Below are 27987 nucleotides of genomic sequence, written 5' to 3' on the forward strand. Positions count from 1 at the left end.
GAGTTGTCCTTATGTTAGGTCCTGATGTGGCTATGCCATGTGGCTGTGTGCTACACTAGTTAATTTAGCAGACAAGATTTGTTTGGAATTCCGTGGCATTATTTTATAGTATGAAGAATACAATTTGATCATAGCTGAATAAAATAGAAAGGATATTTTCTCCAAAGGATTTGTGGGAGTGAACACATGTGGTTATTCTGTGTTGAGCGGTTAAGAAACAGGTCCTCCTATATGCTTCATTTTGAGTTATTTATGTAACTTTAGTTGTGATACTAATGTTGGGCTATATGTTTAGATTTTTTTATACATTCTAAGGCTGCATGATGCCAAAACCAAGCCATGAAGTCGAAGGAATTGTCCGTAAGAGCTGTAGGAGTAAGTGACATATGTAGGTAGATATCACACCAATTAAACAATAGATAGGAGTATACTAGAAAATAGTATAAGAAGGCAGATGTGAGTGCATTTGCCATTCTGGTAAATACAGGAAACCAAAGATTAGCAGATGGTGTAGTAGTAACATAAGATACATGGATAACATATAAATATAAAAGATAGCTGAACATTGGAGTAACGAGCCACATGTTGACATAGATCATGAGACCGTGGTAATGGAAATCTACTGGGGGACGTTCTGACCCTCTGACCCTTGTAGATTCTCCATTGTGTTGACAGATTGACCAGACATGTTGGTGCCAGGGTGTTTTGACACACTAGATTTATAGTCTACCCATTCCACTAGAAAAGCATACATACCAGAGAAATATGCCTGGGGTGGCTGGACACTAATGAACAAGAAACACATAGTCTGCTGATTCCATTTAAGTGAAACTGACCAGACACATAGACCAGATACATAGATAGGATAGGGGGGGCACAAAGAGTGCATTGATTTAGTGGTGAAGGGAGGGGAAAAGGAGTTTGTTGACACACTAAGATAGAGAGTCTGACTACTATGATAAACTGATTGAAAGCAGATGGTGGTGAATGACTTCATATGGGGTGGACTCATATGCTATTTGGGTATAAAGAGCGAACGAGTGCTCTGGGTGGGAGTGTGTGTTCCGTGGGACTTCCGAGATGGTTATACTATTGTAAATAAAAGCATGTTTTGATTTCACAAGTTCTGATAAAGCGTTATATTTCTGAGATGATTTTCCACGACAGAGCTCTGAGAGAGGATTGTGTCGAGGCACAGATCTGGGGAAAGGTACCAAAAAATGTCTGCAGAATTGAAGGTCCCCAAGAACACAGTGGCCTCCATCATTCTTAAATGGAAGAAGTTTGAAACCAGATAGACTCTTCCTAGAGCCTGCCGCACGGCCAAACTGAGCAATCGGGGGAGAAGGGCCTTGGTCAGGGAGGTGACCATTCTGACAGAGCTCCAGAGTTCCTCTGTGGAGATGGGAGAACCTTCCAGAAGGACAACCATCTCTGCAGCACTCCACCAATCAGGCCTTTATGGTAGAGTGGCCAGATTGAAGCCACTCCTCAGTAAAAGGGACATGACAGCCCGCTTGGAGTTTGCCAAAGGCACCTAAAGGACTCAGACCATGACAAACAAGATTCTCTGGTCTGATGAAACCAAGATGGCCTGAATGCCAAGCGTCACGTCTGGAGGAAACCTGGCATCATCCTTACGGTGACGCATGGTGGTGGCAGCATCATGCTGTGGGGGTGTTTTTCAGTGTGCAGGGACTGGGAGACTAGTCAGGATCGAGGGAAAGATGAACAGAGCAAAGTACAGAGAGATCCTTGATGAAGGTCTCTCCAGAGTGCTCAGGACCTCAGACTGGGGTGAAGGTTCACCTTCCAACTGGACAACGACCCTAAGCACACAGCCAAGACAACGCAGGAGTGGCTTCGGAAAAAGTCTCTGAATGTCCTTGAGTGGCCCAGCCAGAGCCCGGACTTGAACCCAATCTATCATCTCTGGAGAGACTTGAAAATAGCTGTGAGGCTATGTTGTTGCTAATTTGTTAGCTTCTCCTTTTTCAAGAATAACTTTCAAAAAGAAGTTAAGTTTCAAATGAGTATCATCTGGTGAGTGGAACTGTGTTTTTATTGCAGCGCCTGCTGTTAGACATCTCTTTGAAAATAAACAGTGTGTGTGAAACATTGTTGGAACTGAAAGCCTTTTAGGAAAATTAAATCTCATTCAAATCTGTTCATATACACCCCCAGGAAGAATATGACACTTTAAAAAAAAAGAAGGTTTTCTGACAAGCGACCACTTAGATATGGTAATTTCACATTTTCAGAAATTCTTAGAATGTTTGGGAAATACATATTCTAAGGCATTTGTGATAATCCCAATTTGTAAGTCGCTCTGGATAAGAGCGTCTGCTAAATGACTTAAATGTAAATGTAAATTCTATAGTGATATAGAGTGGGAAAGTGGCCATGCGTGTGGACAATTAATATATACTACAGTAAATAAAACTGGATAAAAACATCTGTCTTGTCCAGTTGGAGTCTACACAGACCTATAAAGGGAAAGGGAGATACCTAGTCAGTTGTACAACTGAATGCATTCAACTGAAAGGGGTCTTCCACATTTAACCCAACCCCTCTGAATCAAAGAGGTGTGTGGGGGGGGCTGCCATAATCGACATCCACGTCTTCAGCTCCTGGGGAACAGTGAGTTAACTGCCTCGCTCAGGAGCAGAACGACAGATTTTTACCTTGTTATAGCCAATTAGTAGGCCTCTATACAAACAAGCCATTTGCCAGACGGGCCTGGTGTCGTTCACTTTGAACTGGACTGTGTGTTTATAGGCAGTAGCAGCAGCACAACTTTTAGATCAATAGAACACATTCACCTATCCAGTGGTGTAGTGGTACCTGGAAAAGTGGGTATACTCTAATTTTGCCATAAAGTGCCCAAACGGCCCGCCCAGCGAAGGCACCCTGTCTGAAAAAGTCAATTTTTTCACTATGGTTTTTAAAATTGAGTTTTCCTATAGATTTTTCAGATTTTCACTCTCAAAACCTGGGGGGGAACATGCGATGGTCTAAGTCTACAATGGTTAAACCACATCAATCTGATTGGGTGGGCTTGTCAGGGCCTGGCTCCCCAGTGGGTGGGCCTGTCAGGGCCTGGCTCTCCATTGGGTGGGCCTCTGTCCACCCAGGCCCATCCATGTCTACGCCCCTGATGCAAACTGAGCATGATGACAATTGCTGCATCACAAATAGCCTACTAATCAACACTTCGTACTAAACTTTTTCAATACCAAGTTTGCATTTACTGGTATATATCATAAGTTGAAACGTCTTCCCTACCCTACAGGCTACCGATGTCATTCTTCTGTGAGCTGCTCCATGCCAAAACCAGTTGAACCACTGAAGGCCTATAGGTTCACCACTGAAGGCCTATAGGTTCATCACTGAAGACCTTTAGGTTCACCACTGAAGGTCTATAGGTTCACCACTGAAGGCCTATAGGTTACCACTGTACTAACCTGTCCCACTGAAAGCCTATAGGTTTGTCACTGAAGGCCTATAGGTTCACCACTGAAGGCCTTTAGGTTTGTCATTGAAGGCCTACAGGTTCGTCACTGAAGGTCTATAGGTTCGTCACTGAAGGCCTATAGGTTCGTCACTGAAGGCCTATAGGTTCGTCACTGAAGGCCTTTAGGTTCGTCACTGAAAGCCTATAGGTTCACCAATGAAGGTCTATAGGTTCACCACTGAAAGCCTTTAGGTTTGTCAATGAAGGTCTGAGGGTTTGTCACTGCGCAAACATGACTATAATAGATATAAAGGCTGTTGAGGTATTCATGTTTCCATAAAGGAGTATATATATATGTGGCCTGGCGAAGTGGTTTTATGCGTTGACTGACTGGAAGCTGATAATTATGATAGATTTTTTTTTTTACTCTGCTGGTCTCGGTTATAAATTACGAGTCCTCACTGTCCCAGACCGAGTACAAATGTATTCGAAACTCAATACGTGGTCTTCGAGACCGAGTACTACAACACTGACTGATACATAATGTATTTTGCAGCAACATTGTATATTGCAGCAGTCATGTCTTCGGTCACATTGACGTGGGTCAAACAAAAACACCCTAATGATTGGTTGACAATATGGGCGGCAGCGTAGCCTAGTGGTTAGAGTGTTGGACTAGTAACCGTAAAGGTTGCAAGTTTGAATCCCCGAGCTGACAACCCACCCGTAAATAAGAATTTGTTCTTAACTGACTTGCCTAATTAAAAACAATAAAGCCTTCTACAATGCAGGGGGTGGTTTCAGGATTAAGTTTTTAAAGAGCAACTGCAGAAACTTTGCAGTTGACTGCAGTCAAAACTTCATGACCTTTGATCACATTCTTTTTGTAAAGTTCATGTAGTCGACATGTAGGTGCAAATTAGGACAATTTTTATCCCCATAATGCAACACACTTTGAAAGGCGTCAATGATAGATTGGGAAAAATCCAAACACTGAAAAGACACACCCTATCCCCTCAGCCCTCAAATTAAGTGGACACTTCGGATGACGTCTGACGAGTATACACTTGCAGGGCTATGGAGGAAGGAGTGATTTTTACGTGGACCACCCTTGGCCGGAAATTCGTCACGTGATGATTGTGTTTTCAGACACCGGTAGCTTGTGGTGGCTTTATATGCGCTACAGTCAATTATGAGTGCATGTCTACTTATATTAAATATATAAATTATTAATATACGTTTACTGTATGATAGCTAACAAATTAAATAGCAAACTAACGTTAGCCTGCCTAGCTGGAACTTCTAAAGGAAAAAAAAATATTCCCAAAAGATAACCAAACAAAAGCATATTTACTTTTTTCGAGACGTGTTTGTGCAGTCGTGTGCATTAGTAGCACAATTTCTAACTTATTTGTAATCGTTTTTACTTCTCCATTAATGTTGTGTTTAAGTTTTCGCGGACTTTTCTTAGTGGACGTACAATCGTCGCGAATTGAATTATGGTGAATCTCAGGCCTCGGAGTGAACATAATTGTACACTTGCTAAGCCGACTAAAAACGAGGGCTGAGGGGTTTATATTGCAAACTTCCCTTGTTTGGCTAATAATTTGGACTACCCACCAAGATGGCGACGGGGATTCCCCCAAGGACAAAAGGCGAGGGTAAGTGGACGAGGGTGTGTCTTTTAAGTGTTTGGACCGAAAGTAAATATGTTTTTGTTTAATTATCTTTTGGAAATTGTAGAAATAAAACATTTTCCTTCTACAGATGTTCCAGCTAGGCAGGCTAACGTTAGTTAGCTAATTAATGTACTAGCTATCAAACAGTAGGCGTATATTAATAATTTTTATATGTTTAATATAAGTAGACATGCACTCATAATTGACTAAAGCGCATATAAAGCTACCGGTGGCTGAAAACACAATCATCTCGGGATGAACGAGTGGCCAATTTTCGGCCAAGGGCGGTCCATTTTAAAATCCTTCCTGCAAGTGTATACTCGTCAGACGTATGAAACGTCATCAGAAGTGTCCACTTAAGTTGAGGGCGGAGGGGATAGGGTGTGTCTTTTAAGCGTTTAGACCGTAAACTAGTGCCCATAATGAGTATTTGTCGGAGGTTTAGAAATCTCAGAAATTGTCTATATTTTCCCGTTTCTTTCTGTCACCTTGTAAATATTTACTCAAAAACAAACCTGGAAATATAGATAATACAATATTGTGTAGATAAACATCATTATGGGATATGTATGAATGAAAATATAAAAACAGGCATTATATATGCTAGCCATAAAGTTGTAAGGACCCAGCCGTATAAATTGAACGCACCCTCGTTCTTTAGGCCTTTCTCCGGTCAAGATGCGAGCGAAGAAGATAAGCGCAAAAATGAAGAACGGTATTAAATGTTTTTATGTCATAAGTACAACCCAGATGGGCTGGCAATACGTGTTGAAAGTCAGCGAATGTGGTTGAGAGGTTTCCCAAGTCACAAGAAGTGTGCAAGGTAAGTTTAGCAACTAATTAGCTATCTAGCAGAAACACCATGTGCGTATGCGGTGCCGACTTGTCTATATATATATATAGTTTTTAGCTTGCATAAATCATACCAGGGCAATGCAGTGTATAGATGCACATTACTGCATGTATAGTGCTGGTACACATTCAACTGTTTTGTAATTACATTAATATTACCCCCCCCCCCTTCTCTTCCAGACTGATGCATCAGCCAACATTGAAATGCGTATAGAATAGCAAGCCGTCTTGGATCGGGAAGGCCGTGTAATCAAGGTGAGATTGTTAACTAGCGCTGAAATAATGAAAATGTGCCTGGAGAATGGAGACGGGAGTGTTTATGATGATTTACTAGACTAGAGTCTCTGATTTACAGTGATGTTCTTTCACAGTGCTCTGACACACACTGCCCTAAATAATGTTACCTATTCCTTTCATTTTATAGAAAGCGAAATTAATGTAACATGTTGGGGGCTCTCTTTCAGGAAAATGAAGGGCAGTTCCAAACAGGCGTCTAGCATTTGGTAAGTTCTAATGGCATCTGGAGGGAGACAAATAATATGGTCTTAGGAATTTGGCTCCATTAGTTCAGTGGCTGTACTTGAGGACTCATGAGTCCATAGACTTAGTGGTAAAATGCACACGAGGGGGTACTCTGGGTAGTGCAGAGTTCAGTTGGAACAGTAACTAGAAGTTTGACCTTCTGCATTCTAGGTGGTCATCAGTATGACTAACGATCAACTGTTAAATTGGTTAAACATGATGATTCTGAGAATGGTTTCGCAATCTATGCTGACATTTGTGATGTCATGTTTCTCTTGGCTATCTGATTGAACCTCTGTTCACACTAGACATTCAAGTTAGATTGTTATACATATTGTCATGTGTTAACGCTTTCCATCTTTTACACAGTGTCGTCAGGCTCCCAGAGAGACTTGCTTCCAGCGTCCTGCCCAGAGGGAAGAAGATAATGGCTGGATTTCAAACTCCTGTAAGTATTAAACTAGTCGATGGGAGAAGAGTAATACAAAGCTGTCATGGAAGTCCGTTCCATCAGTGTGCATTAATGATGATTTCCTAGACTAGAGTCTCTGAATACAACATGAAGTTAACTTCACAGTGCACTGAAAATGCATGCTGGGTATCATCCCATTTAGGAAGTGCAAGTTCCTATTGATTCTAATGCGTTTCGTTACTTTGCAGACAGAATGATGGATGTTTTCTGTCGCAAGACTCCAACCCATTGATGACCAAAGTTATACTTGGTAAGCATTCAATTATTTACCTGTTCATGACCAAATGCTTCAGATTACAAGTGGCTGTGATGCAATAATGCCATTAGTATCTTCAGTGTCTATGATGATTGCGATTTCGGTTCCTGAATTAAACTGATGCTTTCTCGCAGCGCACTGAGACAATGACGTGAGATGTCGAGAGTAAATGCTTTGAGTAGTCGTGAAGATGTATTTCTGTTCTCATATTGTGAACGTCACATTCATGATGTCAATTGGTTTGTCTTTCAGGATAATGGACTAGATGACGTCCCAGTGGTGTGCATCTGAAACTGCATCCGTTGATGGTGAGTTCTGACATCTCTGGCCGGGGAAATAGTTCCCAGGAACTTGCTTTGTGGTTGCTAGCTGGTTATTTGTGTTGAGAAATTCAGTTTGTCAAACCATAGCGATTTGTCAGGACCGTATTGGATGACATTTCCATGAATAGTTGACTCCTAGCTCAGTTGCATTCTAGGTGGTCATCAGTATGACTAACGATCAACTGTTATATTGGTTAAATATGATGATTCTGAGAATGGTTTCGCAATCTATGCTGACATTTGTGATGTCATGTTTCTCTTGGCTATCTGATTAACCCCTGTTTACACTAGACATTCAAGTTAGATTGTTATACATATTGTCATGTGTTAAAACTCTTTCCATCTCTAACACAGCGTTCTCAGGCTCCCAGAGAGACTTGCTTCCAGCGTCCTGTGTTGGATGACTATGGCTGAATCCCAATAAAATGGCCACCGCCAACCCCGGTAAGTATTAAACTAGTCGATGGGAGAAGAGTAATACAAAGCCGTCATGGAAGTCCGTTCCATCAGTGTGCATTAATGATGATTTCCTAGACTAGAGTCTCTGAATACAACATGAAGTTAACTTCACAGTGCACTGAAAATGCATGCTGGGTATCCTACCATTTAGGAAGTGCAAGTTCCTATTGAGTTGTAATGCGTTTCGTTACTTTGCAGGCTGAGAATGATGGATGGAAGATGGTTACATTCTGTTACCACACTCCAACTCTTTGATGTCAAATGATACTTGGTAAGCATAAGTAATCTTCAAATTTTTATGCCTGCATCGGCTGTGAAGCAACAATGCCATTAGTATCTTCAGTGTCTATGATGATTGCGATTTCGGTTCCTGAATTAAACTGATGCTTTCTCGCAGCGCACTGAGACAATGACGTGAGAGATGTGAAGAGTTAGCGAGTCAAGTCATTTTTAAAAATGTTCTTGTTCTCATATTGAGAGCATCACTAATTAAAAATGGTGGGTTTTGTTCTCTTTCAGGACAATGGCGTTCAAGTGGTGTGCATCTGAAACTGCATCCGTTGATGGTGAGTTCTGACATGTCTGGATGGGGAAGAGTTCCCCACCCATTTACTTCATTAGCCAGCTGGTTACTTGTGTTTTAAACTGGATTTGTACATTGTGGCATATCAATATGGTGCTGAGCGATTAACTGAAATGTCAGTAGTTTTTAAACTAGTTGATCGATGTCTAATTTCACTTGTTTATTTCCTCTGCGCTCAATGCTTACATTGCACTGCAGTTTCTCTAGAGATCAGCTCAATGCTTACATTGCACTGCAGTTTCTCTAGAGATCAGCTCAATGCTTACATGACACTGCAGTTTCTCTAGAGATCAGCTCAATGCTTACATGACACTGCAGTTTCTCTAGAGATCAGCTCAATGCTTACATGACACTGCAGTTTCTCTAGAGATCAGCTCAATGCTTACATGACACTGCAGTTTCTCTAGAGATCAGCTCAATGCTTACATGACACTGCAGTTTCTCTAGAGATCAGCTCAGTGCTTACATGACACTGCAGTTTCTCTAGAGATCAGCTCAGTGCTTACATGACACTGCAGTTTCTCTAGAGATCAGCTCAATGCTTACATGACACTGCAGTTTTTCTAGAGATCAGCTCAATGCTTACATGACACTGCAGTTTCTCTAGAGATCGGCTCAATCCGCTCTGTGCGATTTAGCTGACCAACGTTCTACGTAGCTTAGCGCAGAAAACATGCTAATTAACTACAATGATCATAATCCATTGCACGGTTATTTGTCTGGTCTGTTACTTTATTACACCTGCTACGTAAGATACTGAAGCATGTGTGATCAAAAAGGGGAGGGTTACATAGCGAGGAAATCGGTTTCTGCAGTCATAAGTATGCCTTTACTTTGACACAACTACTAAAATAGGACTTATCTGACCGCATGGACAACAGCACTGTGGAGATGAGATGACTTGGACTGTAAATGGTTGTCATCAAATAAGAACTGTAATATACAACAGCTGGAAAATGTTATTAAAGCGATGTGAATAACTGATGTTTCTTAGTCATGATCAGTCACTACCATCATGGGACTTTGGTTTTATTCTGTTTACAAAATTCAACCCGCATGACGCGTAGTTCGTTTAATGATTTTAAAAAGGAAATCCTCAAGAAGCACTAATCGCTCAGCACTAGTATTGGATGACATTTCCATGAATAGTTGACTCCTAGCTCAGTTGCATTCTAGGTGGTCATCAGTATGACTAACGGATCAACTGTTATATTGGTTAAACATGATGATTCTGAGAATGGTTTCGCAATCTATGCTGACATTTGTGATGTCATGTTTCTCTTGGCTATCTGATTAACCTCTGTTCACATTAGACACTTTCAATTATATTAAGTTCTGTTGTACAGAATGTCATGTTAATATTCTCTATCTCAAAACATGCTCCGTCTCCCAGAGAGACTTGCTTCCAGCGTCCTGCCCTGAGGGAAGAAGATATGGCTGGATCCCAATGAGATTGCAAACTCCTGTAAGTGTTAAACTAGTCGATAGGAGAAGAGTAATACAAAGCTGTCATGGAAGTCCGTTCCATCAGTGTGCATTAATGATGATTTCCTAGACTAGAGTCTCTGAATACAACATGAAGTTAACTTCACAGTGCACTGAAAATGCATGCTGGGTATCATCCCGTTTAGGAAGTGCAAGTTCCTATTGAGTTGTAATGCTTTTCATTACTTTGCAGGCTGAGAATGATGGATGTTTTCTGTCGCAAGACTCCAACCCATTGATGACCAAAGTTATACTTGGTAAGCATTCAATTATTTACCTGTTCATGACCATATGGTTGTGATGCAATAATGCCATTAGTATCTTCAGTGTCTATGATGATTGCGATTTCGGTTCCTGAATTAAACTGATGCTTTCTCGCAGCGCACTGAGACAATGACGTGAGATGTCGAGAGTAAATGCTTTGAGTAGTCGTGAAGATGTATTCCTGTTCTCATTGTGAACGTCACATTCATGATGTCAATTGGTTTGTCTTTCAGGATAATGGACTAGATGACGTCCCAGTGGTGTGCATCTGAAACTGCATCCGTTGATGGTGAGTTCTGACATCTCTGGGCGGGGAAATAGTTCCCAGGCACTTGCTTTATGGTTTCTAGCTGGTTATTTGTGTTGAGAAATTCAGTTTGTCAAACAGCAATTTGTCAGGACCGTATTGTATGACATTTACATGAATAGTTGACTCCTAGCTCAGTTGCATTCTAGGTGGTCATCAGTATGACTAATGATGAACTGTTATATTGGTTAAATATGATGATTCTGAGAATGGTTTCGCAATCTATGCTGACATTTGTGATGTCATGTTTCTCTTGGCTATCTGATTTAACCTCTGTTCACACTAGACATTCAAGTTAGATTGTTATACATATTGTCATGTGTTAACGCTTTCCATCTCTAACACAGCGTTCTCAGGCTCCCAGAGAGACTTGCTTCCAGCGTCCTGTGTTGGATGACTATGGCTGAATCCCAATAAAATGGCCACCTCCAACCCCGGTAAGTATTAAACTAGTCGATGGGAGAAGAGTAATACAAAGCCGTCATGGAAGTCCGTTCCATCAGTGTGCATTAATGATGATTTCCTAGACTAGAGTCTCTGAATACAACATGAAGTTAACTTCACAGTGCACTGAAAATGCATACTGCGTGTCCTAACATGCATGAATTCAAAGTTTCTATTGATTCTAATGATTTTCATTTACTTTGCAGACAGAGTTGGATGGAAGATGGATACATTCTGTTGCAAGGCTCCCTTGATATTTGGTGAGCATTAAACTAATCGCCTTTGAGGTTTAGTGACTCCATGCCTCAGACTACCATTAGCTGTGAAGCAATAATTCCCTAAACCGTAGATTAATGTATTTATCAAAGTGCATATTTTTTGCTTGTCGGTGATGTTTACTACAGTAACGTATTTGAGTTTAACGACCATGAGAATACTTTACATGCACTACCATCTGAGACATAAAGCAACCTCGTTGAATCATCTGAACTCCTGGTTGTGGCAATTGTCTTGACCTGGATGTGTTTCTTGCCTTCCCAGGTCCCTGCTGCCTGATGGGAAATCTACTTGGCTGCCATTGTGGCAAAGCAAGTTCTGCTGGATGAGTGAAGGCCTATTTATTTCCAATTTAATACCCATCTTTTGACTGATCAAGGAGTACATCATCACTTGAGGTGTTTTTTTAATTTTTTTATAGGGCTGTTAAACAATTTTGATTATTAATCGCATTATTTTCTTTAAAAGCAGTGCCTTGAGTTACAATCAAAGTATGACTTTATGGGACAAACACAATATAATCGATCAGAAACCAAGTGCTACCCATGTTTAAGTAGGCCTACTCTTATAAATGTTCTTCAATGTTACACTTTCTGGGCGTGTGCCCGTACTCTAGTACTGTTAACGCTTCGGGCATTCTCAAGGAGTGTTCTTCCAATTTCTAATTGGAGGGTAGACTACAGGGGGGAAATAACTGGCTCTATGCATACAAAGAGCTTTTAAAACCTGTCAAACAACATTATGAATTCCACAACAGACCAGCCTGTCCAATATCGTATCGCAATGTTTTTCAAATTTATGATTTATGTTTTTGTGAATAATACAATTCTAAAAAATAATGTGGCAACGCAGTTTTAATGGGGCTTTGTTAATTTGGATTGGATTTGTACTGTTCAATGAAACTTCAACCAAAAGTGTGACTTTAGTGAGCAATGCAGTGTTAGTCATGATAATTAATTTAAAAGCCAGGGAGGGGTAATTGTGACAGGGTAGGAAGCATAGTGTTAGTCGGTTTCCCAGTGGACCCTAATTGTTACATAACATTTTTTAGTCCTACTCTGGCTTTGTTCTGAAAATAGTAATGCGTCACCTATTCTTCTGATTTTAGATAATGTTGCACAAACATGCTAATCTATGCCAGGACTAGTACCAGGCTGGATTAGTTTGCTACATTTGCTTTGACTAAACCAGCTAACCGGGGATTAGCATTAGTCTAACAGTATTTATTTTAGCCACAATTTGCTAAGACAAACTAGCTGTTTGCAAACAGATATAAACCAATAGTAAGTGGGAAAAGTATTGGGAATAAGTGTTGCTGAGAAGCACTCTTAATAGTCTTATTTAGTCCCTTGTGGGAGTTGTTCTGACTATCAGCTATTGTGGAAGATTAAACCAAAAACTAAATCTGAATAAAAAGCTAACAGTCTAAACCTGCCGTGCTTTACACAACCAAAAAATATTGTCCCCCCCAATAGAATCCATTACACATTTGGTTTCACAATCCGTTTGTTTAATGCAGTTACCAAAATTCAAAATGGCTGAACCACTGTTACTGCTGCATCTATTTAGCTATAAATCACAACTCTCTCATGGCCCACTTGACTTCTGACTATTTTTATGAAATACCCTCACTTTAGCGCGCAGTGTGAACACCTGCCAACGGGGCTGGTGAATTAGATGTTCTTGCCTGTATTTGTTTTTATGTTAGCTTTTGGTTATCCAGATAGGGGCAAAAAAATAACTATTTAGCAGTCTTATGGCTTGGCGGTAGACGCTGTTCAGAGCGTTGTCTATGACTGCTATTTCGGTTCCATAATTATTGACTTATTTTTGTGGTGCAGACACTGACATGAGATGTTAATTAAGCATATCCAATAGTCTTAACTCAAAGATTACGGTTGTCATTGATAACCTCCCCTAAATGATTTACAATGGAAGGCCAGGGCTTCCAGGCAACTTTTTTAAGGATGATGTTGCTGAATTTTTCCATATGCACTTTGTAATGGTACTAATTGTTGCAATTTTACTTGCAGGTTTTGCAATGTTGAGGTATTCCCCTGCTGAGACTACAGATGACACCAGGATCACTTGAGGACATTGACAGGACAGTCAGAACAAAAGAAAGACCGTTCTGCCTTGTAGCTATGCCGTGGCTTTTGTGATGAATATTCTAGTCCCTGATTTACTATGACACTCATTGCAATTTGTCATAAGTTGTTCATATGCTACGTCATTGTAACGTTGTGAAAATGTTTCTTAGGACTTGAGGATGATGTCGATGCTTGTTGAAGAGCTTCAGTCATGAAACGACCTGCTAGCCAGGAGGCATTTCATTGTGTGGACTGTGTATCCATGGCTGTATTTTGTGCCAATGACGACTTTGGGGGATCAAATCAAAGTTAATTTGTCAAGTAATGTTGGTGGTGTTGTCTTTGGACTCCCTCCTACAGTTCCCCCAAGTAAAGTACTTTGACAACTGCTGATGTTAAAAAAAAAAAAAATAATAATAAAAAAAAAAATAATGTTTTGGATAATGAATTTTAAAATGCCACCAATTAAAAGTAATTTGTGATTGCAGTATTTGAATAAAGAATGAATGGTCATCCTTGTATTATTTTGTGTGGGGGCAGGGTTGTGGTTTCAAATTGTAGTATATTTTACCAACAAGAAAGGGGGAATCGGGGGTTACAGGTACAAAGGAATGTGTACAAAGATGTCCACCCTCGGTACCCATCTGCCTGCACCCCTTTTCCTTCATGTTGGGGCTGCAGTTAAGTGCCTGGGGGCGAAGTTACAAAACATGTTTTGGCGTGCATGAAATGACATGCTTTGCATTCCTCAATGATCGATGCTTGAATCTCATAAGATTACTGCTGGCAGGCAGCAATGCTGTGGTTAATTGTTATTGTAGCTACCACCTACATTAAAACCAGTGGATACAGTTCATATTAGACGTAATAACATGAATGGCGACAATGAATGGTAATAGTGGAGGAACAATTGAGGCCTGGACAAATGTGCTCCACTGTCAAGAACGATCTCGGTTAAAACCCACATACAAATCGATATTTTGCCTAGTTGCTTTCAGGTCCACGTGGAAGGGGTGGTCTCGAAAGTGACCTTATGACTACGCAACCAGTTTTATTTTAATTGAAAGGTTGCCTTATAATTGGTTTTGAGGGAAACATCTGTGCGTTTGAGCGTTTCACATAAAGACAATGCAGCTATATGGACTATGTGTATTAGGTTCCTACCAGCTTTAAGGAATAGACTGGTTATCACACAAGGTACCGTATACACAATTATTTAAGCAGAGGATAGAATGGGCCCGGACTAGGAGGAGCAGTCAACTTGGCCCTTGTCTTGTGTTTCTGTTATCTCGGAAGTACGTAAACTGTTTCCGGTTTCAGGAGCGTTCTATTGTAGCTAGCTAGCGTCATTTATTAGTTAGGTTTGCACATAACCAGTATGCGGCTTTGCCGTTTTGAAGTAAAAAGGTTTGCTAGCCACTTAGCTAATGTCGTATGGACACCTGTAAACTATCCCAGTCGATTCTTTGGAGGATTCCACAACGTTAAGATACACATTTGATTTGTCAAGCGAACGAGTCCACTGCCAAGTCCGTTCGATAGCTAACGTTACGTATACGTGGTGGGGGTCTTTGTTAGCTAGGCTAGTGTCAAACTGTCTAAAGAGAACAAGGTGAGTGCCGCTTTTCCAACTCACGACTTGATTTGTGACAACTGAATAACTTAATTTAACAAGACTAGTTGTCAAACTTTTGGCAAACATTTTTATGTATAAAGATTATCTAGCTCCTATACCAGGCTAATGTCAGAAAAAGTAGCAAGTTATATTAGCTAGCTGGTTAGCGGTGAATTTGTGAACTCACTGAGCTAACGTTAATTATCTTTGGAAGAGCTATAACTTATAATTGATGGACTCATATTGTAATGTTTCCCCTCCCCAGACCAAGAAGTGGAAAAGAGACTACACACAGTTAAATTTGAAGATACATATATGTTCTGCTTTTCGTTAGGCTGAGGAACTCCAGAAAAACATTAATTGTCAAGAGTTGGAAGATTTGCTTGTTACATTCCTCGACTAAACTAAGCAATGTTAGCTGGCCATGTACTTTAGAAAGAACCTTAACATATTATACATAGATGGCTAAGTATGTTTGTGTAGACTAGGCCTACTAAACTAGCCATTAGTTACATGTCTGTAATTCGTCCGGTATTAGGGATTCTAAACTATTTATATCACTCCAAAACCAAAGGTTATCTTTTGGTATGGTAAATTTGTTTGACGTTAGCGTGAAGCCCTCGCTGTTATAAGAGCAAAATTAGTTAAAGCAAGGTGAAAGTCTTGGGGACGACATGTAGCTAGTGAGTACCCTCATTGGAATTTTCCCTTGGGCGTTGGTGGTTGGTTTCGATTTAACAACACCAGGTGCGTCACGTGACTTGTCCTGTGGTACACACTTTCCCTCTTATCATTCCCAGTGATCTCAGAGAGTTAATTTGACTCATCTAATGTACTATAGCTAGGTTATAGTCTTAACAAAACCTCCAACAAACTCCTAAAACGGAAATAAATAATATAAAGTTTAACCCATTATTGCGTTCTCAATAACTCGTCATTGCAGTCTCTAAGTCCTTTAGTCCTTCTAAAATCCAGACAGAATTAAGGGCGCTAAATTAAGGGAGCTGACATGACAGCTGTAGTAGGAAGAGTTTGGGGGTGGGTGCGTCCAGCTATCTCCTACCGGCCCTGGGGCAGCAAAGCAGGACTTGACAAAACCATGAGGGACAAGCCAGTGACGGACGAGCAGCAGGCGAGAGGCAGCTGGGGCTTGGGGGGGTTAACAACCTGGGTTTGGGGAGCCGGACAGAAAAGACAAACAAGTGAACAAACAACATTGATCGAAGAGTACTGGGAAGCAAGTGAGGAGAAAATCCAGTCCAGGGAAATTGAAGAGCTGGGTGTGGGAAAGCAGGAAGCTGAGGGGAAAGCAGAACATGGTGACTCCAGATGGTGGAATAAGGTTCTGCTGTCCTCCGACTTCCTCTGGCCAAGAGCAGCTGAACCTGGTGGGCTAAGTCAGAGGAAATGTGTCAGTGGAGGATGGGACTCTGACAACGATGGGGAGTATTCTGACTATGGAACCCCTCCACTGTCTCCCACACCTAGCTCCTCATCAGCCTTCCGGTTCTTTGCACTCGCCTGGAATGGGGAGATAGTTCCGGAACACTATGAGATCTGCTTCAACCTCCTTCGCCACCTGTTTGACCTGTTGGTGGTGGGCTTCCTGTGGACTGTGTCCCCCCCTACCAAGTTGGTCCTGGAGGTTCTAGGGGTCCAAGGAGGACTGAAGTTGTGGCTCCATGGAATGGCCATGTTTTCTGTCTCCACTGTTGGAATGGCGGGACTGCTTTGGTTGGTCCAAGAGTATCTTCTACAGTTTGCTCTGTTGTATGGCATCGTGCAAGCACTGGTCATCTCTGTCAGCATCAAGCAGAGTGTGATCCTAGGAGAGGGGGATGAGGAGTATGAAAAGGAGGTGGAGGAGGACGTGGAAGTGAGAGACGATGGGGAAGTTACAGAGATGTACTTGACTACGAAAGGAAAGATGATCATTGAATGAAAGTTTGTTTTGGTAAGTTCTGTCAGTCTCTTCTCCCGCTTTCTCTCTGTTGGATTTTCTGGTCTCTCACTGCCCTGATGTGCATTGTTTTCCTGACTGTACTACAGCCTAAATGTACCTAGCATGTACAAGGACTCCACTCCTAACCTCATGATTGTATTTGTCTTTTGTTGTTCATCACTCATTATATACCTGTTTGTGGTAGTTCATATTAAGCAAGGGAGAAAAAGGCTCATGCTTATACACTGAACTAAAATATAAACACAACATGTAAAGTGTTGGTCCCATGTTTCATGAGCTGAAATAAAATATCCCAGAAATGTTCCATACGCACAAAACGCTTATTTCTCTCATATTTTGTGTACAGATTTGTTTACATCACTGTTAGGGAGCCTTTCTCCTTTGCCAAGATAATCCACCTGACAGGTGTGGCATATCAAGAAGCTGATTAAACAGCATGATCATTACACAGGTCCACCTTGTGCTGGGGACAATAAAAGGCCACTCTAAAATGTGCAGTTTTGTCGCACAACACAATGCCACGGATGTCCCAAGTTTTCGGGGAGCATGCAATTGGCATGCTGACTGCAGGAATGTCCACCAGAGCTGTTGCCACAGAATTGAATGTTAATTTCCCTACCATAAGCTGCCTCCAATGTCGTTTTAGAGAATTTGGTAGTATGTCCAACCAGCCTCACAACCACAGACCAGGACCTCCACATCTGGCTTCTTCACCTGCAGGATTGTCAGATGGGGGGGGGGGTATTTCTGTCTGCATTCAAGCCATTTTGTGGGTTAAAACGCATTGTGATTGGCTGGCCACGCCCCTTCCCAGTCATGTGAAATCCATAGATTTGGGCTTCATACATTTATTTCAATTGACTGGTTTCCTTTATATGAGCTGTAATTCAGCAAAATCTTTGAAATTGTTGAATTTATATTTTTGTTCAGTGTAGAACAGTGATGTAGTTTCATGAGGTTATATTATTGTGGTTTCCATGGTTATTCAACTGTACAGACTATGCAGACTGTTCTTGTCTAGGTTGGCAATGTTCCCACTGCCACAAACAGCTCTGCTTGGAGCTATTTTAATCTTGAAACCAGAAAAAAATAACTGACATTCTCCAAGTGGTGTGAAACCAGCTTGAACTAATGAAATATTTTTTCTAATGCATATCAATACAGTTTACATAGAGAGAGCAGTGTGATGTATGAAGAAAGGATGGGATTTTATTTGCCTGAAGGGGTGCTGCAATAACAGCCACAAGCAGCAACAGCAGGCCAAAATAACAGCCACAGGCAGCAACAGCAGGCCAAAATAACAGCCACAGGCAGCAACAGCAGGCCAAAATAACAGCCACAAGCAGCAACAGCAGGCCAATATAACAGCCACAAGCAGCAACAGCAGACCAATATAACAGCCACAAGCAGCAACAGCAGACCAATATAACAGCCACAAGCAGCAACAGCAGGCCAATATAACAGCCACAAGCAGCAACAGCAGGCCAATATAACAGCCACAAGCAGCAACAGCAGGCCAATATAACAGCCACAAGCAGCAGCAGCAGGCCAATATAACAGCAACAGCAGACCAATATAACAGCCACAAGCAGCAACAGCAGACCAATATAACAGCCACAAGCAGCAACAGCAGGCCAATATAACAGCCACAAGCAGCAACAGCAGACCAAAATAACAGCCACAAGCAGCAACAGCAGACCAAAATAACAGCCACAAGCAGCAACAGCAGGCCAATATAACAGCCACAAGCAGCAACAGCAGACCAAAATAACAGCCACAAGCAGCAGCAGCAGGCCAAAATAACATCAGCAACAGGCCCACTGTTTTTGTCCTGCTGTTGTCATCCTAATGACTTTCCCATGTGATTTTGTCATGGTTAACTTGAGGCTATTTTAAGGATTTCAACCACTAACTGTTTACTGATCATTAGCTTTTTTCCCCCACAGACAATCATCTGACATGGAGGAAAGGGGAATGTTTCAAAGGCCTGACATGCAGGGATTGAGGGAAGTTGTTTTGAGAGCCTACCAATGCAAAGACAAAGACACATGAAGAGAGCTGAGCCCAGCTGACACTGCAATGAGGAACGGCAGAGGCTGGAGGACTTTAGGCTTACACTTCACCTCACTACTGTGATATTCAGTGGCGCTGAAGCAAAGCACACCCACTACAATCTTGGTCATCTAGGCCCAGTGATACCACTGTTGTCGTCTGGGGCCCAGTGATACCACTGTTGTCGTCTGGGGCCCAGTGATACCACTGTTGTCGTCTGGGGCCCAGTGATACCACTGTTGTCGTCTGGGGCCCAGTGATACCACTGTTGTCGTCTGGGGCCCAGTGATACCACTGTTGTCGTCTGGGGCCCAGTGATACCACTGTTGTCGTCTGGGGCCCAGTGATACCACTGTTGTCGTCTGGGGCCCAGTGATACCACTGTTGTCGTCTTAGCACAGTTCTATTGTTACAGAATCTTGTTACCCTCTAGTTAGACTTCTTTTATGTTCATTTTGTATTGTTCAGATTAACTTTTGACTATCTACTTGACAGATACCAGCACTTTTTTTCCCCCCCCAGGTTTCTTTCAAAGCTTATTCCAAGCAGATTGTGTTGCTGTTAGTTTTTTGGACATAAGGTTTATTTGCCTTGTATTTCTTTTCCTGTGCCTTAATATTTAATATGTAGTAGTATGCCTTAGTATATTATCCCTGTCTTTCTCCATCATAATCAGTGTTATTTGCATTGTAAGTAAACTACTCACTGAACATGTATTTATCTGTCTTGTCACACGTATGTTCCTGTTTGAAAGGTACGCTACAGCCTTAGAAACGCAACCGTTACAAAAATAAATATATATCTTACAATTGTCCAATAGCAAGTTTTGCACAATCACATACAAACCAGCAGTGATGCTCAGGACCACTAAATTCTACTTGCAAGATTTTTTGTCTCTCAGCATGTCACAATCTACAGTATGCATGTGTAAGAAGAGGATTCTAACCAGTGGAGGCTGGTGGGAGGAGCTGTAGGAGGACGGGCTCATTGAAACGGAATAAATGGAACGTATCAAACAAATAGAAACCACGTTTTAACTCCATTCCACAATTCCATTTCAGCCATTACAATGAGCCCGTCCTCCTAGAGCTCCTCCCACCAGCCTCCACTGGTTCTCACCCACAATGCCACTGTATTATAAAAGGTTTGAAGAACATTTCTAGTTTCTACAATGGCCTTTTCCAGATATTTTTGTATTTGTAGCAAAACATACAGCTATCACAACTTCACAGTGATGCAGAAAGTTATATGATATACTAATTGTGTACTGATAATGGGACCTTTAAATAGTGATACCACATCGGTGATTCCTCTATGCCTTTTATCTCGTGTGTTTTAGTGTCACGTTTTGACTTGTTACTCCACGTGTTGTTTACAAAGAAAGATGTCTTGTAATGAGAATGTGCAATCCCCCCCCCCCCAAGACAAGTGCTGGATCACTGTCAAAATGATGAGGCAGCAACACTACTACATGGAAACCCACCAGGGCCACGTTCAGTTGATCAACCGTTGCAGATAGAAATGCGACGAATAGAGCCGCCATGACTCTTTGTTCTACGTTTCAGAGAGGCATGTTTGTTCTACATTGTATTTCTATCGTAACGTTCCACAACGGGTCATTCTGAATGCATCCCATGTCAACGTTGTGTTTTGTAAAGGAATGGATGTATACAACGTGTTGAGAGAAAAAAACTTTGGATCTGATACTGTCCTTCTAGATGTCTATACCCATTGCTATACTGTATACTGACTCAGCCTGAAATATTTCCACTGGGTAAATAAATAAAGATGTGGCTTTTTTTTTTTTAAGGTTGCATTGCTGAATCTCAGAATTTATTTCATTGGCCATGCCATGTGTGTGCTAATTTAGCTTTTAATACGCATGGTACTCATTACATAACACATTTGTAACTATAGGGATCTCCTATCTAATAAGGGGTACGTCCCAAAAGACACCCTATTCCCTATATAGTGCACCAGAGACCTGGTCAAAAGTAGTGTGGAATAGGGTGCTATTTGGGATACATCCAAGGCAATGTGTCAGGTATTGGGAGCGCTGTGTCAATAGGATTCATACTTTTAGCAGCAGGACAGAGAAACACCAGAATAACCTCACTGATGCCATCAGAGCAGGTCCCTGAATGTGACCTGATTATTTTACTTATTTTTATTACGGTCTCCATGGCCACCAACCACTAATTCAGTCTTCCTCTGTGTTGACCTACTTTGTGAACTACAGTGAGATGATGGGAGATTTATTCATTAGTGCACACTGTAGAAAAACATTTTGCAATGAAAATGAGCATTTCTTATTGAACATGTTCTGGTAGTCTCTCCTCCTTTCGGCCCGTTTGCTCCCGTTTGGTTGCTAGTGAATATACCCCTGGCCTGAAATATCTCAGTACTGTAGGTGGGGTTGTTGGGAGATGGTCCACAACTAATAGAATAATAAACCAATGTTGAAATTTCCATGCAGCCTTGAAGAATCAATAACATGCACATACATCTCGTGTTCATCTCACGTAAGACACTTGGACAAAGTGATTTCAACACATTTCAAACATTTGTTTTTAATTCACATTAAATCTGCTCTCATATGATTTATTTTATGTACAGAAAGGTGCTTCACCAATACAGTTAACATAGTACGTGTGTATCTGTTATAGAAAATGGTGGCTGTGGTGGGATAGTGTGTAATGCTTTATACATAGAGGTTGTCACAGATCAAGCACAGTAGTAGTAGTAGTAGTAGTATTGTGTTTGGAACAACGGAGGATGAAGGCGTACACAGTGAAATGTTGTCAGTTGAGACATGAACACAGCCTGAGTGAGCAATTCATCATGCACCTTCTCCCTATTCATTAAAATACTCTCCCATGCCTTTAGTTGAACTGTCTGATCCGGACTACTGTATGCAGGGTTCTCCAATATCTTATCATTTAAGGGCATGTTTTGTTCTTGATTGCAGGAAATGGCAGTTACAGGTGTTAAAAAAAAAAGAAGGTACTCAGCAGCACCACTTTGTTTAAAAAAATATTCCGGGGAGAACCTCGACTGTATACCATGTGTTGTCCGACTTAATACATGTTCAGTGTAGTACGGAATGTACGCAGCAGCACCAAATACATTTAATTTATCTCATCTCATTGAAAAAAAGAATTTTCTTCTGCTGATCACAGCAGATTAAGCGCAATAGGTGTGATGCAAAGCCTATAATTTCCAAAGGCAACTTTCTTTCCATAACCAATCAGCATGCAGCTTTAGTTAGTGCCAACGTTGCCCTAGTGCATTCCTTCTCAGAGGGGGATAATTAATTAAATGACCAAAAAGGATGTGATTTGTGAGCTTTTTCTGATTCTTATAAGTTGACATCTCTCATCTCAACCTCATAAATACAAAATTATCCTTTCAACATCTCTGAACCATTATAAGAAAGAATGTTTGACATCTCAGAATTTAAGACAATTTGCCACCAATTCTGTACTTATTTGAAGTGCTGAGACTTATGTACTCAACACTCCTGAGGATTGTCTGTAAAGGATGGACAGAGTATACGGCATCAACACATTTTCACTGCACTCAACTAAAAGGTGATACGTAATGACTACAGCAATTTCACGTGAAAATAAGAAAAACAAGACCAGCGTATCTCAAAAATTCTCCTTAAAAGTGTACCACAAAAAGCATATACAAAAATAAAAACTGTCCGAAATACTCCCCTAAACATCTGTAATGTTTACCGATAGACTACTGTTTATGTAAAAACAATGTGTTCATAAAACAAGAAGTATTTGCTGTTTAAGTATTAATGGAGGTTTTTAAAATCATTACTTTGAAACAAAGATTTAAAAAAACAAAAAACAAAACAGAAGCTTGCGTCCCAAATGGCAGTCTATTCCCTATAAAGTCCACTACTTTTGACCAGGGCCTTATACAGTAGCTTGCGAAAGTATTCATCCCCCTTGACATTTTTCCTATTTTGTTGCATTAAAACCCAGAATGAAAATTGATTTGGGGGGGGGTTGTATCATTTGATTTATGCATACCACTTTAAAGATGCAAAATATTTTTTGAGGTGAAACAAATAAGAAATAAGACAACAAAAAACAGAACATTTGAGCGTGCATAACTATTCACCCCCCCCCCCCCCCCCCCCCCCCAAAGTCAATACTTTGTAGAGCCACCCTTTGCAGCTACTACAGCTGCAAGTCTCTTGGGGTATGTCTCTATGAGCTTGGCACATCTAGCCAATGGGATTTTTGCCCATTCTTCCCAGGCAAAACTGCTCCAGCTCCTTTGTTGGATGGGTTCTGCTGGTGTACAGCAATCTTTAAGTCATACCACAGATTCTCAATTGGATTGAGGTCTGGGCTTTGACTAGAACATTCCAAGACATTTAAATGTATCCCCTTAAACCACTTGAGTGTTGCTTTAGCAGTATGCTTTGGGTCATTTTCCTCTTGGATGGTGAACCTCCGTCCCAGTCTCAAATCTTTGGAAGACTGAAACAGGTTTCCCTCAAGAATTTCCCTGTATTTAGCGCCATCCATCATTCCTTCAATTCTGGCTAGTTTCCCAGTCCCTGCCAATGAAAAACATGTTGATCTCGGGGTGATGAGGTGTTGGGTTTGCGCAAGACAGCATTTTCTTTGATGGCCAAAAAGCTGAATTTATGTCTCATCTAACCAGAGTACCATCTTCCATGTTTGGGGAGTCTCCCACATGACTTTTGGCGAACACCAAACGTGTTTGGTTATTTTTTCTTTATTTTTCTGGCCACTCTTCCGTAAGGCCCGGCTCTGTGGAGTGTACGGCTTAAAGTGGTCCTATGGACAGATACTCCAATCTCCGCTGTGGAGCTTTGCAGCTCCTTCAGGGTTATCTTTGGACTCTTTGTTGCCTCTCTGATTAATGCCCTTCTTGCCTGGTCCGTGAGTGTTGGTGGGCAGCCCTCTCTTGGCAGGTTTGTTGTGGTGCCATATTCTTTAGATTTTTTTTTACAATGATTTTAATGGTGCTCCGTGGGATGTTCAAAGTTTCAGATTTTTTTTATGTAAACCAAACCAGATCTGTACTGCTCCACAACTTTGTCCCTGACCTGTTTGGAGAGCTCCTTGGTCTTCATGGTGCCTCTTGTTTGGTGGTGTTTCAGACTCTGGGGCCTTTTAGAACAGGTGTATGATCTCAGTAGATATATGACAGATCATGTGACACTTAGATTGCACACAGGTGGACTTTATTTAACTAGTTATGTGACTTCTGAAGGTAATTGGTTGCACCAGATCTTATTCAGGGGCTTCTTAGCAAAGGGGGTGAACACATATGCACGCACCACTTTTAATTTTGTTGTTGAAACAAGTAATTTTTTTCAATTCACATCATCAATTTGGACTATTTTGTTTAAGTCCATTACATGAATTCCAAATAAAAATCAATTTAAATGACAGGTTGTAATGGAACAAAATAGGAAAAATGCCAAGAGGGGTGAATACTTTTGACCAGGGCTGTATATAGGGAACAGGGTGTCATTTGGGACCCAGACCCAGTGGTAGCCTGGGTACTAGACTATTTATGCACTCTACAATGTTACATAATCATCTTTCCAAATCCTTGTTTGACAAGAAGGAACACTGTCTGGCACTCAGGCTAAGATACTGCCACATAATTCAGTAAAATCAAGTATTACGACAAATCAATAAATAAGGAAAATATTATTTATAAAAATAAGGAAAATGATTGTACCCCTTTTTCTTATCAAACAGGCAGAAATATAGGCTCTCTCCCTCCCTCATTTTTATCTGTCGCGTCCTTTTCCTCAGGTACTGCAGTGACTGAACTAAATGAGAGCGTGTGTGTAGCAGTATAATGTGTCATTGTCATCGACTGAAGAACCCCTACGCTCCATTCCTCCCTCAGCACCATTCCTAATCATTAGTGGGCATGTGATCCCCCAGAGCTTGGAGGAACCGTACTCCCCCCACCCCCTCCTCTGTGTCCATGCCTGCCGTCTTTCCCATGTCCTAGAATGCAGTGTGCACTTCCACAGCCCTCGTCGCCGTCATCTCCCTCGCTTTCAGAGGAGGACTCCCCAAACTGTTTGGGCTTCTCGTAGACGCAGCAACCTGGGGGGGGGGGGGGGGGGGCGTCAAGAATACTCAGTCATCAGCCACCAATAATATCTAGAACTGCAGCATGCACAGGCCTATGTGTAGATAACATCACCCCCAGGTATCTATCGCAGAGAGCCAGCTGGGACGATGACAGAACAGATGACTGCATCTAAACAGTCGGGAAACAGGTGGGTAATGGACACTCACACTTGGAGGACCTCCTTCCCAGATGCTCGTTGTCCACTGTGTCGCTGGACCACTCCACCTTCTTGTCAGTCTTTCTCTTCCTCAGCTTGATGGTCAGGCTACGTCCCTCCTGAGAGACACGCAGAGAGGAGCCTGTGTTTGAGATTCACCTTCATACACATAACAGGCATTGGGTGTTTCTCTTGTCAACAGGGTCATGTAGCCAGTCAACATCATATTTACGTGTACTACTGGCAATGTACTAAACTTGACAGCTAGGCTAGATCAAGTGAAGTAAGATCAAATAATTCCGTCATGATTCTATGAGCTAGCTAACGGTTATTATGGCTGTGGTGCTAATGGTAACTAGCTAATTGTAGTTAGTTAAAATACCTAGCAAACGTTAGCTCCAATCTTTGGTGCGGCCACATGATGCATATCAACCTAGTTGTTATCTTTCTTCATCATATCATTCGCTAATTATAGCAGTTTCTATATCTAGTTTACCTGCTGGGGCGGTGGCGGTGTGTCAACTTGAACGGTCTCCGTTATCGTCTCGCTAGAAGTACCTGGCGCCTCCGCCATCCTGATATTAACTGTCGGTTTTGAGCTCGCACCAGCTGTCAACAAGCGAAATGTCAACTGACGTTATTTTATGAACAACAATCACTCTGTTTCTTCAATCCGACACGTTGAGTCGAATTAAACGTGATCAACCCTGTCGAGATACTCTGACTCCTCGTTCGACGAGAAGATCTTTGGGAAGGAATTTCCAGACGGACCACTTCCGGTTGCTCTCCGCACAAACGAGTCCGGTGGGAAGCATAGAGCTTGTTGCACTTTTGCTATGGTTGTGACACGAAAGACATAGCTAGTCAATGAGAAACAGTAAAATATGTTTAGGTTATCAGTTCTACATAATTCATAAAGTGTTTGATAAAGTGTCAAACAAATTACAATTAAGATATAGTGAACAAATGAGTTCATGCTCCGTTAGGTCGTAGTTGAAAGGTCGCAGCTAGTTTAACATGTCGGCGCCCACGAGCACATCATCTTGAAGGTAGAGCACATATTATGTATCATTCATTGGAATAATGTAGTCAACAGCGCTCAATCACTATATATTATTATGAGTATGACTATAAAACAGCAACGTAGCAAAGTGACAGAAGTCTCTGAAGAGGTGCATTTAAAATATTATTCTCTTGAGTCTATTTTACCCCAATGTATCACCTAGCTACAATTATCATTTATGCACTTATCCAGGCAGCGTAATTGGCAAACAGAAAGCAAATGCCTAGACCCATGGAATGTTTGAAATGGATGATTGGGATGGATTTGAAAATGTCGTAAAAAATGTTCCAGTGAAGGGGCTCATAGACTCATGTAGTCGATGGGAAATCAGTGGCTGCCTCATTTTCTTTACTTTCATTTTCTCTTGATTTGTTTTGCAGGAGATGTGGAGGTCCGCTTGTGGCCTCTCTGTGAGGGCAGTAGAGAGGGCAATACACAGAAAATGTTCACGTAGACTCTATTCTCACAATGCGGCAAAACCTCCTCAATCAACTCCCGCTCTCCGGACCCAGGCTGAGAAAGAGAGGCGGAGGAGAGATAGGGAAATGGCCATACTGAGCAGTCAACACAATGTAGGTGACCTCGCTCCTAGTTAGTGAACTCTTACACATAACAAACTTAAGACATAGACTTGTTAGTTTTACATGAAAGTTAAATCCGTTTTCAGAATGTTGAAGATCAAGGAATGAAATGGAGTGAGAAAGAGAGGATTGCGTACAGAGTTACAACACCTCCTGGGGAGAAGAAAGGTAATGAATGTCCTGAAGACTTTAGTGATGGAGGGAAAACATTGATACAGTTACATATCGGGATATTATTTTTGAAGATATATATCGTATCGTTTTGACAATATCGCAATAATATTTTTGCGCTAGTTGGCAATACTCTAGTATTTTTCCTTCATAGCTTGTTTTCCATCTTCTTTTTAAATAGGGAGCCAATGTGTTTTCAGCACTTTTATTTCCGTGACTGATCAAAACTCGTTCTCATGTCTCTGTCTTGTCTCTCTGCAGCAGACATCAAATCTCAATAAAAATCACAGTATCGAATTGCAATACATATAGAATCAGGAGAATAGCAATACATATCGTATCGGCACCAAAGTATCATGATAATATCGTTTCGGCACCAAAAGTATCATGATAATATCGTTTCGGCACCAACATATCGTGGTAAAATCGTTTCGGCACCAAAAGTATCATGATAATATTGTTTCGGCACCAACATATCGTGGTAAAATCGTTTCGGCACCAACATATCGTGATATCGTTTCGGCACCAAAAGTATCATGATAATATTGTTTCGGCACCAACATATTGTGATATAATCGTTTCGGCACCAACATATCGGGATAATATTGTTTCGGCACCAAAAGTATCGTGACAATATCGTAGCGTGATAATATCATATCATGAGGTCCCTGGCAATTCCTAGTCCTAAAAGACTTACACCCTAGTCCTGTCATGAACGCAGAGATCAGGCTGGTTTCACTGGGATAATACAGAAAGTAGTCTTTTCAAG

General features: G+C 41.3%; 3 protein-coding genes, 1 long non-coding RNA gene and 5 other non-coding genes across 12 annotated transcripts in view; 8 read left to right on the top strand and 1 right to left on the bottom strand.

Moving 5' to 3' along the window:
* Window positions 1-4584: 4584 nt before the first annotated feature.
* Window positions 4585-13979, top strand: LOC129820273 (uncharacterized). Of its 4 annotated transcripts, XR_008754178.1 has the most exons (17): window positions 4585-5514; window positions 5795-5956; window positions 6166-6240; window positions 6450-6488; window positions 6877-6955; window positions 7168-7229; window positions 7488-7543; window positions 7913-8002; window positions 8216-8288; window positions 8537-8583; window positions 9994-10065; window positions 10279-10342; window positions 10583-10638; window positions 11004-11093; window positions 11307-11360; window positions 11641-11774; window positions 13410-13979. It is a non-coding gene; the product is annotated as an uncharacterized LOC129820273 (long non-coding RNA). The 4 variants fall into 4 exon arrangements; XR_008754179.1 differs by lacking the exon at window positions 5795-5956 and having other exon boundaries at window positions 4589-5115; XR_008754177.1 differs by having other exon boundaries at window positions 4673-5956.
* LOC129820414 (small nucleolar RNA SNORD53/SNORD92) lies at window positions 6719-6798 on the top strand. The gene has a single exon (XR_008754213.1). It is a non-coding gene; the product is annotated as a small nucleolar RNA SNORD53/SNORD92 (small nucleolar RNA).
* Window positions 7754-7833, top strand: LOC129820411 (small nucleolar RNA SNORD53/SNORD92). Its single transcript, XR_008754211.1, has one exon. It is a non-coding gene; the product is annotated as a small nucleolar RNA SNORD53/SNORD92 (small nucleolar RNA).
* On the top strand, window positions 9818-9897 carry LOC129820413 (small nucleolar RNA SNORD53/SNORD92). The gene has a single exon (XR_008754212.1). It is a non-coding gene; the product is annotated as a small nucleolar RNA SNORD53/SNORD92 (small nucleolar RNA).
* LOC129820410 (small nucleolar RNA SNORD53/SNORD92) lies at window positions 10846-10925 on the top strand. The gene has a single exon (XR_008754210.1). It is a non-coding gene; the product is annotated as a small nucleolar RNA SNORD53/SNORD92 (small nucleolar RNA).
* On the top strand, window positions 11482-11564 carry LOC129820422 (small nucleolar RNA Z195/SNORD33/SNORD32 family). Its single transcript, XR_008754220.1, has one exon. It is a non-coding gene; the product is annotated as a small nucleolar RNA Z195/SNORD33/SNORD32 family (small nucleolar RNA).
* Window positions 13980-14737: 758 nt separating the features above from the next.
* Window positions 14738-20905, top strand: LOC129820274 (uncharacterized protein C6orf47-like). The gene is made up of 3 exons (XM_055877333.1): window positions 14738-15078; window positions 15347-17035; window positions 18991-20905. Exon 2 carries the CDS (start codon window positions 16091-16093, stop codon window positions 17021-17023), a length of 933 nt encoding a protein of 310 aa, XP_055733308.1. The 5' UTR covers window positions 14738-15078; window positions 15347-16090; the 3' UTR covers window positions 17024-17035; window positions 18991-20905.
* A 3405-nt stretch (window positions 20906-24310) lies between these two features.
* On the bottom strand, window positions 24311-26192 carry ppp1r11 (protein phosphatase 1, regulatory (inhibitor) subunit 11). The gene is made up of 3 exons (XM_055877339.1): window positions 25900-26192; window positions 25414-25522; window positions 24311-25218 (listed from the first exon to the last, which is right to left on the bottom strand). The coding sequence occupies exons 1-3, from the start codon at window positions 25975-25977 to the stop codon at window positions 25028-25030; spliced, it is 378 nt and encodes a 125-aa protein (XP_055733314.1). The 5' UTR covers window positions 25978-26192; the 3' UTR covers window positions 24311-25027.
* Window positions 26193-26490: 298 nt separating this feature from the next.
* Window positions 26491-27987, top strand: part of vars2 (valyl-tRNA synthetase 2, mitochondrial) — a 29955-nt gene continuing 28458 nt past the window's right edge. Inside the window, exons 1-3 of the mRNA XM_055877340.1 lie at window positions 26491-26575; window positions 26847-27038; window positions 27134-27215. Of these exons, the coding sequence (XP_055733315.1) occupies window positions 26522-26575; window positions 26847-27038; window positions 27134-27215 (328 nt within the window). The 5' untranslated portion in view covers window positions 26491-26521. The remainder of the gene's footprint in view (window positions 26576-26846; window positions 27039-27133; window positions 27216-27987) is intronic.

Source organism: Salvelinus fontinalis, chromosome 22 (assembly GCF_029448725.1).
Source record: "Salvelinus fontinalis isolate EN_2023a chromosome 22, ASM2944872v1, whole genome shotgun sequence".
NCBI classification, from domain to species: Eukaryota; Metazoa; Chordata; class Actinopteri; order Salmoniformes; family Salmonidae; genus Salvelinus; species Salvelinus fontinalis.